This window comes from Ahaetulla prasina, chromosome 2 (assembly GCF_028640845.1).
Source record: "Ahaetulla prasina isolate Xishuangbanna chromosome 2, ASM2864084v1, whole genome shotgun sequence".
Classification (NCBI taxonomy): domain Eukaryota; kingdom Metazoa; phylum Chordata; class Lepidosauria; order Squamata; family Colubridae; genus Ahaetulla; species Ahaetulla prasina.
Window position 1 is genome coordinate 90,831,608 of NC_080540.1, and position 20,530 is coordinate 90,852,137.

Below are 20,530 nucleotides of genomic sequence, written 5' to 3' on the forward strand. Positions count from 1 at the left end.
CATGCGTGACTCCCCTGCACCTTGTTTTGGGCCTAGCAGGTTTCCCTGAAGCCTCTGGAGGCCAGAAACAGCCTGTTTCCAGACTTCTGGTAAGCCCAGTAAACCTGTTTTTCGCCCTCCCCAGGCTCCAGAAGTTTTCCTGGAGCTTGGGAAGACCAAAAACGGCCTCCCCCCGCAAGGACCCTCCGGAGGCTGAAAACACCCTCCTACAGCCTCCATGTGAGCCCTGTACTTACCTGGCATCCAAAACGGGCCATGTTGAGACTCCTGGGAGGTGAGGGGCAGTGTGGGTGGGCCAACCGAAAATCAGCTGGCTGCTGCACTCATGTGCGCTGGACCTGAGCTAGGGCAATGGCCCGCGTGCCCGCAGATATGGTTCCACGTGCCACTTGTGGCACATGTGCCATAGGTTCGCCATCACGGATCTAGTGGCTTGGCTTATTTTTGCAGTACAAATCTATGGGATCAATTTTCCCCATAGCTTCCAAACATGGCTATGGAGCTATGATTGGCCACCATCACTTCTGCAAGCATTGCTTCATCATCAGTCAAATAATTGCTAAGTAAAAGTATTCCATCAAATGAGTGTAGGTCTGTTTTTTTTCAAACGTATGGTATTTTCTGTGGATTTAGTTATAAACCCCAATATTCATTTCCACTGCAGAAATTCAGCCACTTGAAAGCGGATGACATTGAACAGATGCGTTTTAAACAAAGATTGAAGGTAATCCATTCTTTAGAAGACACTGCTAAGAGAAGTGTGGTAAGTTGTATCCATATTTTTATAAGCTTGTATTAAGTTGACTGATTTTGTTTCTCCTATTTGGAATCTTTGAGGCTAAGTTAAGCTAAATAATATCAAGAAGTTAATTAGATAAAATAACTACTTGTCATGATATTCTTTATTTTCTAAAGCCAGGTATGTAGTATGGTAGTATAATGGTATGTCGTGGTATGTCGCTAATTTGAATATTGATTAGAAGTATTATCAGTCTCCCTTAAGACTGGTGTTAAGCTGAAGATTTCACAGCCACAATATTTGGCATAATTCTATAATTAATTGTTCTGGAAAAATAGAAAGCTTTATACATATGGCATTTTAGTTGATTCTGATACTGGTACAGAAAATTCTCTACTTACTACTAGTTACATTCAGAGAGGCTATTCATTAAGTCCGTTTTGTTCTCAACTCCTGTAAGAATAAAAACATGCTAGTGGAGTTCTTGCCATAGATAAGGGGCAGCATTAACAGTAAAACCTGACAGCTTCTATAACTCCAACCTAAAACAGTCTGTCAACAATCTGTCAAAAACAGATCATGCCAGACTAATCTTATTGCATTCTTTGACAAAGTGACAAAATTAGTAGACCAGAGAAATGCTGTCGATATAATTTACTTGGACTTCAGTAAAGCATTTGATAAAGTAGACCATAACCTACTACTAGATAAAGTAGAAAAATGTGGGTTAGACAGCACCACCACCAGATGGATTCCTAACTGGCTGACCAACCGCACTCAACGTGTAGTCCTCAACGGAACTACATCCACATGGAGGGAAGTATGCAGTGGAGTACCCAAAGGCTCTGTTTTAGGCCCAGTACTCTTCAACATCTTCATCAATGACTTGGACAAGGGGATAGATGGGGAACTCATCAAATTTGCAGATGACACCAAGCTGGCAGGAATAGCTAACACTCCAGAAGATAGGCTCAAGATACAGAAAGATCTTGACAGACTAGAACATTGGGCGCTTTCTAACAAAATGAAATTCAACAGTGAAAAAAGCAAGGTTCTACATTTAGGCCAAAAAAACAAAATGCACAGGTACCGGATATGTGGTACCTTGCTCAATAGTAGTAACTGTGAGAGGGATCTTGGAGTCCTAGTGGGCAACCATTTAGATATGAGCCAGCAGCCCAAAACTGTGTTGGCTTTTTTGGCAGCTGCAGTGTGCAGCAGCTGCCAAAAAAGCCAACACAGTTTTGGGCTGCATAAACAGAGGGATAGAATCAAGATCACGTGAAGTGTTAGTACCACTTTATAATGCCTTGGTAAGGCCACACTTGGAATATTGCATTCAGTTTTGGTCGCCACGATGTAAAAAAGATGTTGAGACTCTAGAAAGAGTGCAGAGAAGAGCAACAAAGATGATTAGGGGACTGGAGGCTAAAACATATGAAGCACGGTTGCAGGAACTCGGTATGCCTAGTTTAATGAAAAGAAGGACTAGGGGAGACATGATAGCAGTGTTCCAATATCTCAGGGGTTGCCACAAAGAAGAGGAAGTCAAGCTATTCTCCAAAGCACCTGAGGGTAGAACAAGAAGCAATGGGTGGAAACTAATCAAGGAGAGAAGCAACTTAGAACTAAGGAGAAATTTCCTGACAGTTAGAACAATTAATCAGTGGAACAACTTGCCTGCAGAAGTTGTAAATTCTCCAACACTGGAAATTTTAAAGGAAATGTTGGATAACCATTTGTCTGAAATGGTGTAGGGTTTCCTGCCTGGGCAGGGGGTTGGACTAGAAGACCTCCAAGGTCCCTTCCAACTCTGTTATTATTATTATAAATATTCTGGAAGTCAGGAGAAGGATTAGTTTCCAGCACACTGCATATGTATTCCCATGTGCCACATATGTATTCAGCATGCAAAATATGTATTCCAATGTGCTATAAACTCACTCTTTCCTGCCTTCTCCTGACTTGTGAGTACAGACAGATTTATTTGTATCAACAAAAGTTCGCAATTCAATAATTTATTAGTAGGGTAATTTCTGTATCCACTGAGAGTTGCTGTTTTCCTCATAAGCAACATTATGATTTCTTTTTTAATTTTTATCCCATAGCCGGCTGATTTGAAAGCATTCCAGCTTTCTTTATGAAAATACGTTGGCAGATTTACCAGAGACCCATACTAGCTAATTTTCTGTCTTATTTTCTCCTATTGAAAATGTAACAGGAAATAGTGACCTTTCAATTCTCTGAATTGCTCTATCTGGGAATCTCAAGGGAAGAGTGGCTTTCACATTTTCTTGCTACTGTTTTTGTCTGTTGTTTGTGATATTCCTTCCCTCCAGATAGCATCAGATATCAAGCAATTGTCTCTAATGCCCTTGTAGAAGTTAGACAATGAGCATATTGAGAAAAAAGCTGAGCAGAAGAAAAAATCGACCCATTTCCTGTTCCTGCTCCCAATGATAATGCACTGAATGCAGGAAATTCAGTACATATAATACTTTTGACCATCTTTTTGTGCTTATTGACTCAATTCAAGAGAATAGATTTGTTCTTTTTATTTGTTATTCAGTTTTTAGAATCTTCTGATCTTACAGATCGGAACCTCATGAATACAGACAACAACATCCTGTTCAAAATCATTAAATGCTACTTCCTTTTCAAAGCCATGCTTTAAAAAATATGGATTTCTCTAAATCTATCCTTTCCAGATTCCCAGCTGACAGAACTAAGATGTATTTGCTTCTGTGATTTCTACAGGTCCGAGCTGTATCTGGAGACATTGGCTTTTCTATGCAAGAATTAGAAGATCTTTATGTAGTATTTAAGGTGGGAGACCTTGACTAAACATTAGCCTTTTTATTATTGCTGCGAGTAGAGATAAAGCATGCTTATGAAAACTCCTTTAAATTACAGAGATTTCAGGATCCAAGCTGGTGGTGTATTAAATAACTTTTATGTTCAGACAGTTTGACTTTATCTTTGCAGTTGAGAAAACAGAGGAAATCCAACAAAATTAAAAGGGATCTTATTTTGTTGGGCTGATTCAGCTTTTTGTTATGTATTTGTTTAGCATTACAAGATGTAATGTAATGAATGTAATGAAACAAAAACAAAACAAAAGCTAAATCAGCCTAACAAAATAAGATCTCTTAAAAGATTTATTTAGTTTTTCTTCAGGAAAAAGAGCAGTATTTCAACCAATCTCCAATCAAAGATGCAAGTTCTTGGTAGCTGGGGAAAAAATATTTTGCCTTGGATTCTATCTGTGTTTTGTTTAGAATTTCTGGTAGCAATATCCTTTAATAGACTTTCTTACCTAACAAACATGAATTCCTAATTTTCCAAACACAGAGGTTGAAGACTATTGTGATTTCAACCAAGGCCTTTAAAATGATCACAGTTAAACAAAGAAAAATAGTAGAGTGTTCATTACAGCAGGGGTCTCCAACCTTGGCAATTTTAAGACTTGTGGACTTCAACTCTCAGCAAAGTTGGCTGAGGAATTCTGGGAGTTGAAGTCCACAAGTCTTAAAGTTGCCAAGGTTGGAGACCCCTGCATTACAGTGTTAGAACCAACTTTTCAGGTAACTGTACCATTTCAAAGGCTTTAGAACTGCCAGAAAACCCTATTTATTCCCAAACTATCCTTCTACATTATTGAACAATTTCTGCTTTGTTCTGTTTGCAAATTGATTGGATTCTTTATAATTATCCTTTTCATTTTCTTGCATTTTTCAGAACTGATTAAAAGCCGTGTCTAATCCTTTAAATTCTGTCTTCAAGGCTGATAGATTTTTTTTTTAAAGCGTCACTCTCTCTCTCTCAGCCCAACCTCTCACAGCTTTGTTTTAGGGAAATAGGAAGAGGGAGTGACTGTATGTTACTTTGTACAAAATAAAGGAAGTATGCAGATCTAATAAATCATTCATTTTGTTTATAGGCAAAGCACTTAATGACCTGTTACTGGGGAAATCGTACTTCAGCTGCTCAACGAGACCAGAGCCTACCCTACTTGGAGCAGTACCGCATCAACCTTGAGCAGTTCAAAGACCTGTTTGCTTCCCTTACACCTTGGTCTTGTGGACTCCACACGCCGGTGCTTGCAGAAAGAATGTTCCGACTTCTGGATGAAAACAAAGATTCCCTTATTAACTTTAAAGAGTTTGCAACAGGCATGAGTAAGTAGCTTGTCTGACATAGCATCTAGTCTTATATGTTAAACCATTGGTGAAAAGTAACACAACACTAGAGTGATGCAGCTATTTGATTTCAAGTGAAAAAGGTTTTTGAGCTGGGATTGAGGCTGAGGCTGTCTTCATCACTGACTTCCATTCTTTATAGAATACAGAGAGATACAGAAAACTCTCATTCTTTATTGCCACCCAGTGGTCATCTAGTTTAAATACAGTAGCCCCAAACAAAACTGCAAAATTCTGCGACAATTTCTGAAGAAAGTTAAATCAAAACATATTATTAGAGTGACTCATCTTCCCCATAGGGTGGATAAAAATAATAGTCTTCCTGACCATTGCATCTTACTTACTCAGGAATCCAACCAAGCTATTTACAGGTTTAAGTTGTTTTTAAAATATTTGTATTTGACTGACAGAAGCATGAACAAGTATGCAATAGTGGCAAATATATGTAGCTCAGGAGTAGGATGAGGGTTAGGGTCTGATTCAAAACTCAAATTATTCCATTATTCAATATAAGCTCAATGTCTTTGAACAAACTGGTATCTCTCAGCCAAATTTCTTTTATGTTTACAGTTAAAATACTTACTTATTGATTGACTATGATTGCCATCTATAAGCAAATCTATTAAACATTATTTTTTCAATCCTGATATCAGCAAAAACTCCATAATGAGTTGTCAGAACTTTGCAAAAAATGTTTTATTTTACCGTTGATCAAATAAAATAACTTTATATTCCTTTCTTTTTCTTCTAGCAGCCATAATATTTAATCAATCAATATTGTCATAGAATTTGATTTCTTTTTAATTCTTCTTGATCCCATCACATAGATTTCTTCAAGGCTTTAACAAGTGTCTTTTATAAATACAATAAGAAAACATTTTTCAGACCATTCTCTTGGTTTATCATTTGTATTTCCCTTTAAATTGTTAAAGTTTTGCCCAGTTTCAATTGTACATTTGGTAAAGAGTCATTTTCAAAATCATTTTCTTGGCCGGTGATTTGCAGTTCCACTTTGCATAGTTTTTCTGTCTTGTCAGATAAAATTTTCCAACATCTGTCATTCCTTCATTAACATCTTTTGAACATAGAAACAGATATCATTAACTAACAGTGTTGATATTGTAGTTATTAATTTCTGGCTCCATTCTTCAACAATCTCCTTTAATGTTTTCAATATTATAATGTTTTGTGTCATTTTGTGACTCCCAGTGTTAACTGAAATCAAGAATATGGTTGTATTTTTTTCCCCCTTCTGCTTAGAATTTTTAGTCCCCCATAGTCTACTTTCTAAAGTCATGAAGTCACTTATCTTTGTTATGGCTTACAATAGCCAAGATGGCCAAAATAAGTTTTATTTCCCATGAGGAACTATTTATTTTTTTACAGGTTTAAAATCTTATATGTATGTGGGAAAGGGAGAGGAAATCATTTAGCAAATGGCAGCAGCTTACAACCTTTCCTATCAATTTCCCCACTGACTTTCTGAGGAACTAACAAAGAAGATTGCAAATGGGAATCACATATTCACAGGGTGCTTGGCAATGGGTTGTAAGTGAGAACAGATTTCTAAGCAAACATATGACCGGGGTGGGGGTGGGGGTGCAATGTTTTACAATGGCTGAAAGTGCTTTACAGACCATAAAGCACCTCTTCTGAGCCATGATAACTTCAAACAGTTGTTAAACGAGTGGCTGAAAGTTGAGGACTACCTGTAAAACCATGTATAGCTTGGGTCCATATTATGGAAGCATCTTCTCCAAGTAGAATTTGCTTGCTGTAAATGGTCTACCAGAGAGAGAATGGTCTTGGTGTCAATCTAAAAGAACACAGACAGGTTGGAATCTATAGGATGCCATTCCTATTATTGGCCTCGCTCTCTAGAGCAGTGTGTCCCCTGAGATCCGATAGGCCTCTGCTCTTTTGTTCTCTAGGAAACATGGCCAAGACAGTTCTTGGGTATCCAATGGTTTTTATTACTACTCACAATGTTATTTACTGTGAGGTTTTTTAATAGTTATTTTATGGATGTTTTAAATTCATAGACCAGGGATGTCAAACTGGCGGCTCGCGGGCAGGATGCATCACATGCAAGCCACGCTCACCCAGCTCTGCAAAGGAAAAAATGTCACAAAACGTCATGTGATGGTAACATGACGCCGCGAATTTGACACCCGTGTCATAGACTGTAAGCCATCTAGAATCGCTAGAAGAGTGGCATATAAATAAATTGATGTAAATAAATGAATGAAAATCAATCATGTTGAGAGAAAAAACATAAAAACAAGTTTTAACCTCATTATAGGAATAGGAAAAACTTTACCAGCTAAACTTCCACACCATAGTTATTAGGCATAAAGATCCATCAGAAAAAAGCTATCTCTGAATACTTCTAAAATCTAGGTATTTTTCTGATCCCAACAGGTGGAATGTATCATGGTGATCTGACTGAGAAGCTGAAACTCCTTTACAAACTACATTTGCCTCCAGGTGATCACTTCTTTCACACTTTTGTTGGTGGGGGTTAAGGATTACAAATTTCTTAAGGCTGTTCTATTAAATTTACTAGACTAATAGTACATATAATTGATTACAATAATCTACCCATAACATAAATAATATTACTAATTTTAGTATAGGTATGCAGAAATTTAGTGTACATAGGTAGAGAGGTTTTAATTTCTCCATCCACGCTCAGATTAATGAAGAAAAAACCCATCGGCAGAAATGGTGATGATTTCTTTATATGTTTTGTTAAGAGATGGGCCTAGGTGAGTTTTTTCTTCACACAATAGTTAGGATTGGCCTATTACCATAAAAGAAGAAGACAGAATTATTCTATGTACAGAACTTAATGAATATGTAGCCCCAAGACAGTTTTTAATTATATATATTTGCCTTGTAAATCTTAATTGACTTAATTTGTATGAATTAATTGATGATGTGGTTATTAGTGAACATACTCATTAATATATTTATAAGACATAGACTTTTCTAGTTTTAATTTTCTGTGAGCTTTTTCATCCCTGCCTAATTTTAATATCTTTGCAGAATAATTCATACATTTTGGCTAAGTGCTTTGGCTGTTGGATTTGTTTCCATTTATGTCATATCTTTTTCTACAGAAAGGAAGACGGGGGTCAAATCACTTCCTACTGAAATGTAGACAATGCTTCTCTTTTGGGTGTGTAGGCCTATTAAAATTATGGAAGTATTCCGAGGACTGTAGTGTAGTGCTAGTGTTGAAGCCCTGATCACCATGTAAAATACAATGGTAACACAGGCAGTTGACATGAGCACTCCCTAACATGCTCTTCTCTTCACAGACTCCATTTAGCTCCTGAGTATATATCTGAGTTGAGGGAAGATAATTTTGAGATTATCAAAATTTAAGTACAAGAAATTTTGCTTTAAATTCAGCTGAAGTATTAGTAGTCCTTACTTACTAACTGCTTCAAAAATGCTTTTTCAAAAGGCAACCAGATTTTGTTTTTCCTTAAAGATGTTTTACTTCTCATCCAAGAAGTTCTGACTAATGCTTAGCTTTGACATAATAATTGCCTCATTTTTCCTATAAAATTATTTTTGTTGGAAGAAGAACCCTGTTAATTCTCGTTGTCCTTCCAGCAGTTTTTTGGCCAATATAGACATCAAGAAGGACCTGTCTATACTAGATGTAGGATGGTTCCCACTGATCTCACTTAAACTTGAATGACTATTTTCAGAGGGCGTATTAGTGGATCTATGTTTCACCTGATAGCATTTGTGCCATGATTTCACAGAATCCTGCCATCCCGTACAAAACTACTAAGAGTCATCAGAGTTCTTTTCTTTCATCAAATTCAAGGGAAGCAGTGTACTTTGACAGGCAAATGGATTCATCTTTGTCATGAAAAATCTCAAATATTTTCTTTAATAACATCTTTTACCCTGATAGGCTGTTACTCCAGTTATGATTCTTTGGGATAGCCTGGCTTCTTTGATTGGTGCACTGATGATAGATATCTCATTTATAAGGTATATTAAGGTATTATAGGCTTGACTTCTCCTGAAGATAATCTGGTTAATTGAAAGTAAAGTGGGCTAAGGTTCTGCTTGGAACTGAGGGCTGAAAAGAAGAATATGCAAGACTTGCTTGGGCTCATTCTTGTAATAAGGAAGAGGTAAGACACTCAGATTTCCCCAGTTCCAGCTACAATTGCTCTACTAATAGCAATTGTAAGATAGGTGAGAAACACACTATTAAAATTATTGGAGAAGTAACACCAACTCATACCAATTGAGTAGAATATGGAGGAGGCAGTTTTTCTAAGATATTGGGTATTTCCTGGTGGCTTTGCATCACCTTCAGCATGCTGGGATTTAGCATCAGCAGATACAACAATAGATTTATGCTTGCAAAACTTTCCACAACTCTAACAGGAACTCCCAAAGCTAATTTATCCCCTGTGGGAAATAAGGTGAGAGATAGAGATTTCACTTATAACAATCAATGTATGTTCAACTTAAAAGACTGTAAGCAAAGAGTGAGTTGAAATATGGAAAGACCAGAACCTGCAATGGATGCAAGATGGAAGCCGCATCTTCATGGTACAGAAAGCAATCATTTGTTCAGTGTAATTGTATTCCAGTTGCAATCAATATTCTAATTGAGTTATGCCATGTAGTGTCTCTGAAATATTTCAGCCAATCTCAGCATTGTAGCCAAGTTAAGACATGTTAAAGGCTAACATCAGCTCTATATTACCCTAAAATTACATTCCCTGGAGAACTGTCAATCTTACTTAGGGCCACTTTGTTTTTATTTAATTTGTGTAGTAAGAAATTGCCTTATATAACAAATAAAACAGCAGCCTTCCCATTCTGAAAAGGCAGCTTTTGTTTCTACAGATTTCCTCTTTTTCCTACTACTCACTTGTCTCTCCAAAGCTGTTTCAGAACTCCCAAATCCCCCAGAACAGATCTGAAGGGTGGACAGAAAAGTTGTAGAAGAAAAGGGGACTCAGTTAAGAACCCCTCCTCCCTTTTTTCTTTGTGTAAGTTTCTGTTGGGTCACAGAGCCTTTTCTGAGTAGAAAGATTCCATTGGATATAGGTGATCAACTGAAGTCCAGTACTGTAATCAGGAATAATTATATAGAGCTATCTTAAGTAATTCCTAAGGAAACAGAAGTGTACATCCACTAACTTTTTTTCCCTTTTTGTATAGCTTTCAATTCAGAGGAAGCAGAGTCTGCTCAGGAAGCTACAAACTACTTCACAGATAATAATGCTACAGAAGGTAAAAATGAGAGATTTTATCTGTTAGGAAAAGTGGGCATGTAAACATATTGAAGCCAAGCAGAATTTTCTTATTTCCTCTTCCATCAGAATATTATCCCACAACTGTTTCAACCTCTGTTGTGGATTTTGGTTATTTATAGATGAAACATAGGTCAGACTAATTATACCCTTTTACAACCCATGGTACTTGCTCAAATCTTTTATAGCTTGTTTCTTTCTTGGTTTCTCTCTGTTATTCTATATTTTGACTCGCACTCATTCCTCCTGAATTTCTCCCTGTCCTCAAAGCCTTTCTTCTTTATTTCTCTCTTCTCTTTGCTCTCTAGTATCTCCTTTTGTCTCAGAACTGGATCTCTTCCTACGTTGTGATTTGCAAGGTTAGTCTGAACAACTAAGACGGGCTGCCATTGATGTCCTAAAGTGACCTGCTTAATATAAAATGAAATTGCTTTAGAATTTCTTCAAGCCACAAATATTACAGCTAAACAATCAGCCATAGTATTTCATTCGTTTCCTTAGTCATCGTATTCCCATTTCTAACCCACTGTTCACAAACAAAAATGTTTTCGGTATAAAATGCCTTATGCTTGTGTTCATTCACAAAGACGGTCCTCCATCTCTTCTTTGATGTATGTCCCAACAACAGAGATTCCACCTCATCTGAAGTCCACTGCTGAGGCAAGTGAATCCAAGATAATTGACTAGTGAAGTGCCCTTTCCTGGCTATCATGATAGAAGACTCCCTTCCAGGCATTCGTTCACAGAGCATGGAAGAGGTGTTTTGAGTTCAGCAGTCTGCCAAGCTCCAGTTGGCCTCGTAGATCTGCTATGTGACCATGTCCTTCCATCTATCCACTGGGCTCTGCACCTCTGTGGTCATTTGTGTTCTGGCTGTCAAAAGGACCTGTTATTGGCAGAGGGAGTTCTTGGGTTTAGAGATTGGAATATTGATCTTACCCAAGACCATATGCAGGCTATAAGACAATTGAAATTCCCATTAGCAATCAAAAATATCCAACACCCAAAGAAGCAGGAATTGCAAAGAAAATCCACTTAATGTTTAATGCCCAAGTCATTGCAATCTTGGCTGGGACATCATGAATCAACTGCAACATTACTTGAAAGAAAAGTTGAAGTATCTCATTTGAAAATACAGGAATCTCTGTCTGATCATCTCAAGTGAGCCCTCTTTTTTTGCTTGATCACGGAATGTCAGTGATGATGATTCTAATGCTGTTACTCCCACCTTCTTTCCATTGGAGGTTTTTTAAACACATACACATCCCGATGAAAATCAGTCCGTAGTTTGTTCCACACATTTGGATTTACTTTAGAAAACCCCCAAGTGCTTGTTAATCTCAGACTTGGACTCCATTTGTTTAATGAAAGAGTTGCAGGGCATGACTCCCTTTTTTCACCACAAAGCTCAAGAGTCTGTTGTGGAGGAGACTTCAGATTCTTTTATGCTGACCAGGAGCAATGAAGGGAAGGTGACCTTCTCCTGCTTCCTTTTATTAGGAGCAGTGTTTCCAGACGCTTCCAAGTGAAAGAATTGAGATTTTTTTTCTAGAAGGAAATGCTTTTATATGAAACTAGGTTTTGTGATTTATTCCATTCTTTTTCCTGCTGATCATTGCACACTGTGATGTTGCAGTCTTTTTTTCCCCCCTTACCATGTCAAATATGTGGCTGATGTAGTTTCTCCTTCCAGAAGACCTTGGTAATATTTTATTAATATATACACTGATTATATTTTATGGATCATCTGGCTCAACCTTTCATTTTCAGAAAGAAAGAGTCAGGCTTTCTGGGATAACTATACAATATATCATGTTTTGTGCTTTGTGTTCAGAGTCTGATAATCAAATGTCTTATAACTCTAAATAATGTTTTTATTGTATTTAGAGGTGCTTTGTAAAAAAGGACTTCCCTGATCCCATTTAAAGCATATCATTAATATAGGGCATCAGTTTGTGACATTACATTTCACGTTAATTGAACTTTTTTTAAAAAAAACCTTTATTTTAGTAATTTTATCTGAAATCTGTCCTATCAGTATATCTGGTTACTGCTTATTTTACTTAACTTACATTTTTGCTCATTTCCATATCTTCCTATTCCCCCAGTATATCAGGATTAAAAGTATTTAATTGCAGAGAAGTCTTCTCCATCTTAATACGCTTCAGATATATCAGGATTATAAGAAAATTCTTATGTATAATAATAATAATAATAATAATAATAATAATAATAATAATAATAATAATAATAATAATAATAATAATAATAATAATAATAATATTTTAATTTGTATACCGCCCTTCTCCCGAAGGACTCAGGGCGGTGAACAGGCAGATAAAATATAAATACACACAATAATTAAAAACATCCCTTAAAAAACTAATTTAAATGCCCAAAATGTTAAAAAACGTACTCCCCCGTAAAATCACAAAATTTTAAAAACCCATCCAATAAAAATAAAAATCAGGCTAGTCCAGCCATACGAAATAAATAAGTTTTAAGTTCGCGGCGAAAGGTCCTAAGGTCAGGTAATTGTCGAAGTCCGAGGGGAAGTTCGTTCCACAGGGTCGAAGCTCCCACAGAGAAGGCCCTCCCCCTGGGGGCCGCCAGTCGACACTGTTTGGCTGACGGCACCCTGAGGAGTCCCTCTCTGTGGGAGCGTACCGGACGATGGGAGATAGAAGCCGGCAGTAGACGGTCCCGTAGATAGCCCGGTCCTAAGCCATGGAGCGCTTTAAAGGTGGTAACCAATACCTTGAAGCGCACCCGGAAAACAACAGGTAGCCAGTGCAGTCTGCGAGGATAGGTGTTATGTGGGAGCCCGAGACGCCCTCAATAACCCGCGCAGCCACGCTCTGAACTAGCTGAAGTCTCCGGTGCTCTTCAAGGGAGCCCCATGTAGAGAGCATTGCAGTAGTCCAGGCGAGAGGTAACGAGAGCATGAGTGACTGTGCATAAGGCATCCCGGTCCAGGAAGGGACGCAACTGGCGGATCAGGCGAACCTGATAAAATGCTCTCCTGGAGACGGTCGCCAAATGGTCTTCAAAGGACAACCGACCATCCAGGAGCACGCCCAAGTTGCGTACCTTCTCCATCAGGGCCAATGATTCACCCCCGACAGACAGCCGCATCTGCAGCTGACTGTACCGAGGTGCCGGCATCCACAGCCACTCCGTCTTGGAGGGATTAAGTTTGAGCCTGTTCCTCCCCATCCAGACCCGTACGGCTTCCAGACACCGGGACAGCACTTCGACAGCTTCACTGGGGTGGCCCGGGGTGGAAAAGTACAGCTGGGTGTCATCAGCGTACAATTGGTATCTCACCCCAAAGCCACTGATGATCTCACCCAGCGGCTTCATATAGATGTTGAACAGGAGGGGTGAGAGAATCGACCCCTGCGGCACCCCACACATGAGGCACCTTGGAGTCGATCTCTGCCCCCCTGTATGGGAATTCAAGGAACTGAAGGGTCTCAGGGTGGGGAAACCTGCTGTTTTTGTAATAACAGTATCTGCAAGTGAGAATCCTCTGGCTATTCTTCTTCTATGGTTTGATTTCTTTTCAGAGTGTATTTGAAAAATGAAATGATAAAAACAACAACCTAAACAAAAAAAAATTAAGTAACCCATTTGACCTACTCTTGTTCAGCAATGCTGCCCCCTTTTTTAAAAATTCTAAGTTGAAAGTGTTCTGCTGACAAATGTTCAGTTACATTAATTTCCCCTTTGTAGTTTAAAAAAGCAGAATCAGCTTTTAAAAGGAAAAGCCACATTCAGGGGAAAGGAAATGGAATTAGAGACCTCACCTATTTTTAGCCTATTGTACTTTTCTTCTACAATAACTAGAGTAGCCTTTCCTTAACTTTGATCCAGAATCTTCATTACATCTATTTCAGTCTAGATGCAGTATTAGGATAAACATTTATTTGTACTATTTGTAATGCCCTGCTTCTAATAAAAATAGCCATTATTCTTAATGTCCTTGGTTTTATAGAAACAGATATTCAGGAAGATAAATCAGGAAGAGATGGAGAATCCAAAGATCAAGGTAATGAAGTGTTCTTATTGTTGGTAGTTTCCTTAAAGATGTCCTGTTCTAAAAGAAATCTCTGGGCAATGCTGACATTACCAGAATTCATAATATGCATTTATATTGACTTAATCTTTCTTTCAGAGAGGGGCACAAGTCCTCATGATTACAGATACCACTTGCGAATGTGGGCCAAGGAGAAAGATGCCAGAAAAGAAACAATCAAAGATCTCCCTAAGATGAGTCAGGTAGAAAGTTGCTGGAGAATCTATGGATTTAAAATGATGTCTTTGAAGGAGATTTTTAGAATGTTAGACTAAGTTAGAAAGTTTGAAAAGTTTAGTGCTGGAACTTTTTAATTGAGTTATTATGTAGGTAGGTATTTGAGGTGTTATTGTTCCCTTTAAGGAAAATTGTAATGTTATCAGGACTAAGGAATACACTGAAGTGATTTGACCTACGCCATATTTGAATAATATTACTTTTGAAGGATAATTTTTTATAGGATAATTTATTACAGTAGTGGTGGGAGTTTGAAGCTTGAATCTCTTCCTTTTCTTTTTGCTCACTTGTGCTCTCTCCCTCCCTATAAAATGGACTGAAAAAACAAACACTTATAAGGATTTGCACTCAACATTTGCATTCTGTAAAATTATGGAATGACCAAAACAATCAAAAAGTAGCTTCTTTATTTAGAGATTATTTTAACTCTTACATAAGTATTACCCAAAAAGGATAGAAGAGATATATTGAAAGGATGCCAGATACTAGAGCTGTAATAATAGAAAAATGAATTAACATCTTTAGTTTTTTAGTATTACGAATAAAAGATTCAAAACAAAGTCTCTATACATAATTATATAAGATAACTAAGTACATAACTTGTGATTATGGAAAATAGCTTTAAACTCACCCCATCTAAAAATGGAAGTACATTTTAAAATTGAAAGTCATTATAATATACTCTGATGTACATGCACACTTATCTCCATTCTAATTGTCTAAACCAGATGACTTCCTTACAAAGTGAAAATGTTGTATATTTTATCATTGGTTGATGAATTTGACCAACGAATTTTAGAGTTAATTAGTCATACGGTATCAATGCCTATAAAATACATTGCAGCTATTAGGTGTTTCTGGTCTGGATCATTAACATGTAACAATTGTCTACATTTTTACAACGTGAATATCTCAAATAGGAATTTACAATGCTATTGCTGGGAGGTTAACTTGGGAGGATTAAGAGAGCATTTATTAGAAATGGACATTAACTTTGCATTATCCATTTGAAGATTTTTCACCTTATTAATTGCTATCATATGTCTTTCTTTTTTTTTAAGGAACAGTTTATAGAATTGTGCAAGACTCTATATAACATGTTCAGCGAAGATTCTTTGGAGCAAGAACTGTACCATGCCATTGCCACTGTTGCTAGCCTTCTCCTACAAATTGGAGAGGTTGGCAAAAAGTTCTCTAATCAGCCTGTTAAAAATGACCCTGTAAGTAAAGAGTCTCCGGCTTCTGATCAAAGTCAGAGTTCAATCCTAGAGCAATATTCTCAGGCTACTCCAGAAGGCAAAGCTTCTGGGGACATTCAAAATGAGAAAAACCAACAGGAAAATCAGATTTTTGTAGATGGAGGAGGTGAAGGTCCAGGATCACCCATACAGTTGTTTTCAGATGATGAAACTAAAGATGATATGTCCATGTCTTCATATTCTATGGTTAGCACAGGCTCCTTACAGTGTGAAGATATTGCAGATGATACAGTTCTAGTTGGTTGTGAGGCAGGCAGCTCAGCTGCACGAAGTGGCAGCACCATTGATGCAGACTGGTCCATCTCCTTTGAACAGATTTTAGCCTCTATCCTTACCGAATCAGTCTTAGTAAACTACTTTGAGAAGAAAACTGATGTTACACAGAAAATCAAGGAGCAAAGGAAAATTGAAAGACAATTCAGTTCATCCAGTGATTATGAACTCTCCTCAGTATCAGGCTGAACTTGAGGAATAAGGCAAAGGTTGGGCAAGAGGCAGGAGGTCTAGGAACCTAATGGATGGACAGGTTCCAGGTTTTTTTAACCAACATCAGTAACTATGCATTAACTAAAGAAACCGAATAAGGAGTTTATCATAGTGATTCTTTGATAGATGAGCTTCCCTGGAGGATAACTTGCTTGCCGAAATAACATTAAATTCTTAAAAGCATGAAAGGATAGAACTGAATAGCCTCTCGGCTTAAAATTACTACAGTAAATTATGCATGTGTGCCTCTGCTTGTCTTTCTTCAATGCAGCTTAATTTCAGGCACACCTCTGCTATATATCCCTTTGCTTTGGGTTTCTTGGTAATTATTTAGAAGTGCAGCCCTGCTTTCTATCTTTTCCCGGCTTTCCTGTGTCTGAACACAGACATTTAAAACGCTGTAGATATTTCCACCTTGCCTAAATCAACCTTGCTAGGCATTGATAAATGCAGTGGAGTAACCTGTTAAATGTAAATATGTTGTATTCTCTTATTCTTGGACTCTTGCAATTCAAAATGCCCCAGTGTCTTGGGACAGCTGGTTTCTATCCCAAGTGATTCATTAATATTAATCAGTACAGTACATAACTTTCAGAATTCCAAAGACAGATTTTTTCTAATATCTTTTAGCCCTTTTTTAACTCTTCAGTGCCATGTTCATTTTTAATTTTCCTGAAAGAAAGGAGTATAATAGCCATTGAGAATAGAGCTGAGGATCACAAGATACAGAAAACTTAACTGTCTGACTTTAGACCATTTTATTGTTTCTTCATAATTTGTGATAGTATGTAGCCTGAGCTCATAACTTACAGTCTGTTACTTTTGATTGCTGGAATAATTAGAAAGCCTGTGTAAGTCATGATTTTGTCTGTGATCTGAAGTAGGTCTAAATAATTTTTTGTTGTTTGTAAATACATCCATAGGAAATGCAAATGTAAATGCATAACTTACTTGCTATGTGGTGATCCAAATGTTGTACATCATTTGAATTGCAGTACAATGGAAAGATTGCAATTGTATATGTAATGTATATTAATAGGTGAAGTTTAGATCACCTTGTGTTCTGATGATGTAGTATAAATATTCAGGACCCATCCTCTACAAAATCATTTGTGGATTGGAAGAAAATTGGAGTTCCATTTTGGATTGATAGCTTCCCTATGGGAAGGCATTCACTCTCAAGAAGCATTATTTGTTTATATTTGTATACATGCTCTGTACACTAGTTGCATGAATTAAATTTAAATTGTATAAATGCCATGCATGGTAATTGCTGAACCAGCCATTAGTGTTGTCACATTGGCTGTTCAGAAGGAGAAAAGTCTAAAGATCTTGAACATATGTATCTATGGAATACACCAGTAGGTGCAATACTCAGTGTTATTCTGATTGTGGCATATTCTGTATATTTAAGTCTCAAATTTCATATTCATGTATCTGAAAGCAGATAATGATGTTAGCTTTTACTAATTCTTCATAATTTATTACCTTTTAATTATATATATATTTACACACACGAAACATACATGTAATTTTACATTGTTTGTCTGATCAATCATGTATATAGTCAATAAATGAATCAAATAAGTCATAGATTTGTTTTCATTTTAATTTATATCTATTTAAGATAACTGCTATTCTGTTCCACATTTCATTTTTCAGATACATTGCAAAAGCCCTGTTAAGTACTTAAAGTAAGACTTAAATAATGACTTAATTAGTCTAAAGCTCAACTCAGCTCTTTATTTTCTATTTAATGTCATGGGTCAGCTTTGATATTTGCAAAAGAAGTGCCTTTCAGAAGGAAGAAACCCATTAACACTTCTTCATTCATTGGTATAGACATTTATAGTTATTAACTGAGATAAGGATAAACTTTTGTCAACTTCTCATCCTAGCCTCCTGATGTCACCCATCCATATTTTAAGAATCTTTTTGTTGATATTTCACAAGATTAAAAGAATTGGGCTGCTACTACTTTGGAAGATTTGTCCGGATTTCTCACTCCTTTTAGATATTTATAGCCATCTCTGCAATCATTTTTGCATGCAAACAATTGGAACAAGGATGCTATGTGACTCTGCTCTCATCCCAAATCTACATTCCAACACTATGAATAGCATTACTTAATAATTATACTTTATAGAATAGAATAGAATAGAATAGAATAGAATAGAATAGAATAGAATAGAATAGAATAGAATAGAATAGAATAGAATTTTTTATTGGCCAAGTGTGATTGGACACACAAGGAATTTGTCTTGGTGCATATGCTGTCAGTGTACATAAAAGAAAAGATACGTTCATCAAGGTACAACATTTACAACACAATTGATGGTCAATATATCAATATAAATCATAAGGATTGCCAGCAACAAAGTTACAGTCATACAGTCATAAATGGCCTTTATATCTGAGATAATAATTGTAATACCACATAATCTGTTACCTGGTTGCCCAAGCCACTCTCTCTCAAAAATCGTAACTACCTATTCATGATACAGTACAACAGGCAATATCCTGACATCAGTTTCTTATCCTACACCCCAATATGGGCACATCTTTTATTCATTCTTTGGGGGATAGTCGCATTCTACAATTTATTACATTCTTCAGTATAGAAATGTTTGCCGGACAATTGTTAAATATCTTGACATTAGTAATCGCACATTTGAGGGGTACTTAGTGCTCTCTGACCTAGGTTATTTTCTTGTAGACATTTACCCAAACTAGTGATATCTGATGTGATATCTGATGTTACTATAATGTTTATAATAGTAATAATTTATAATAATAACTGTGTTGATGTTAACCTAGTTTGGGTAATGAAACATCTGCAAGAAAACAAGCTCGCAGAGCACCAAGGACTCCCTCAAATAGGGAGTAGAATAGGATAGAATAGATTTTTTTTTTTATTGGCCAAGTGTGATTGGACACACAAGGAATTTGTCTTGATGCGTATGCTTTCAGTATACATAAAAGATACATTCATCAAGAATTCTAAGGTACAACACTTAATGATAATCATAAGGTAGAAATAACCAATCAGGAAACAATATCAATATAAATCGTAAGGATACAAGCAACAAAGTTACAGTCATACAGTCATAAGTGGGAGGAGATGGGTGATAGGAACGATGAGAAGATTAATAGTAGTGCAGACTTAGTAAATAGTTTGACAGTGTTGAGGGAATTATTTGTTAAACAGAGTGATGGCGTTTGGGAAAAAACTGTTCTTGTGTCTAGTTGTTCTGGTGTGCAGTGCTCTATAGCGTCGTTTTGAGGGTAGGAGTTGAAACAGTTTATGTCCAGGATGTGAGGGGTCTGTAAATATTTTCACAGCTCTCTTTCTGACTCATGCAGTATACAGGTCCTCAATGGAAGGCAGGTTGGTAGCCATTGTTTTTTCTGCAGTTCTAATTATCCTCTGAAGTCTGTGTCTGTCTTGTTGGGTTGCAGAACCAAATTGGACAGTTATGGAGGTGCAGATGACACTCAATAATTCCTCTGTAGCAGGGGTCTCCAACCTTGGCAACTTTAAGACTTGTGGACTTCAACTCCCAGAATTCCTCAGCCAGCAAAGCTGAGGAATTCTGGGAGTTGAAGTCCACAAGTCTTAAAGTTGCCAAGGTTGGAGACCCCTGCTCTGTAAAACTGGATCAGCAGCTCCTTGGGCAGTTTGAGCTTTCTGAGTTGGCACAGAAAGAACATTTTTGTTGTGCTTTTTTGATGACGTTTTTGATGTTAGATTTTAGATTTTGCGTGAGTCGCAGAGAATAATTTCACCGAGGCAGCCTTCGGCGGCGCCATCTTGGATGTGCGATTGTTAGTCAAGATGCTTAACTATTTGGCAAACATTTCTATGCTGAAGAATGTAACAAATTGTAGAACGTGACGATTCCCCAAAGAATGAGTCAAAAAGATGTGCTCATAGTGGGAAGGGTAAGAAAGAAACTGACCCAAGTGACAGCAAGCCCTCCTCATTTCAACCCTAAACTACAAATATTCTTTTATCAGTCACGCATTTTTCCAAATAAATAGATCTGACTTTTAAGGAAGCTTCACTTTTACGGAGGACCCGCGCGAGCAGGTACTCCGTTTCGTCACTAACGTCGAAAAGCAGAAATCGGATCTGCCTTCCGCAGACGCAACAGCGCTTTGAGTTTCATCGGGGCTTTGAAGACCCCGTTGCTCTCAGCCAATGGGATCGAGACAAAACGATCCCTCTGCGCGTT

General features: G+C 37.3%; 1 protein-coding gene across 2 annotated transcripts in view; it reads left to right on the forward strand.

Annotated features, from left to right (window-relative positions):
• Nucleotides 1-17,886, forward strand: part of TBC1D9B (TBC1 domain family member 9B) — a 41,787-nt gene extending 23,901 nt beyond the window's left edge. Inside the window, exons 14-22 of one of the 2 annotated variants that reach the window (XM_058168116.1) lie at nt 665-763; nt 3,497-3,565; nt 4,680-4,917; nt 7,360-7,425; nt 10,144-10,215; nt 10,544-10,594; nt 14,233-14,286; nt 14,413-14,516; nt 15,612-17,886. In XM_058168116.1, the coding sequence (XP_058024099.1) occupies nt 665-763; nt 3,497-3,565; nt 4,680-4,917; nt 7,360-7,425; nt 10,144-10,215; nt 10,544-10,594; nt 14,233-14,286; nt 14,413-14,516; nt 15,612-16,271 (1,413 nt within the window). In that variant the 3' untranslated portion in view covers nt 16,272-17,886. The remainder of the gene's footprint in view (nt 1-664; nt 764-3,496; nt 3,566-4,679; nt 4,918-7,359; nt 7,426-10,143; nt 10,216-10,543; nt 10,595-14,232; nt 14,287-14,412; nt 14,517-15,611) is intronic. The other variant, XM_058168117.1, reaches the window with a different exon arrangement.
• The last annotated feature ends 2,644 nt before the right edge of the window (nt 17,887-20,530 follow it).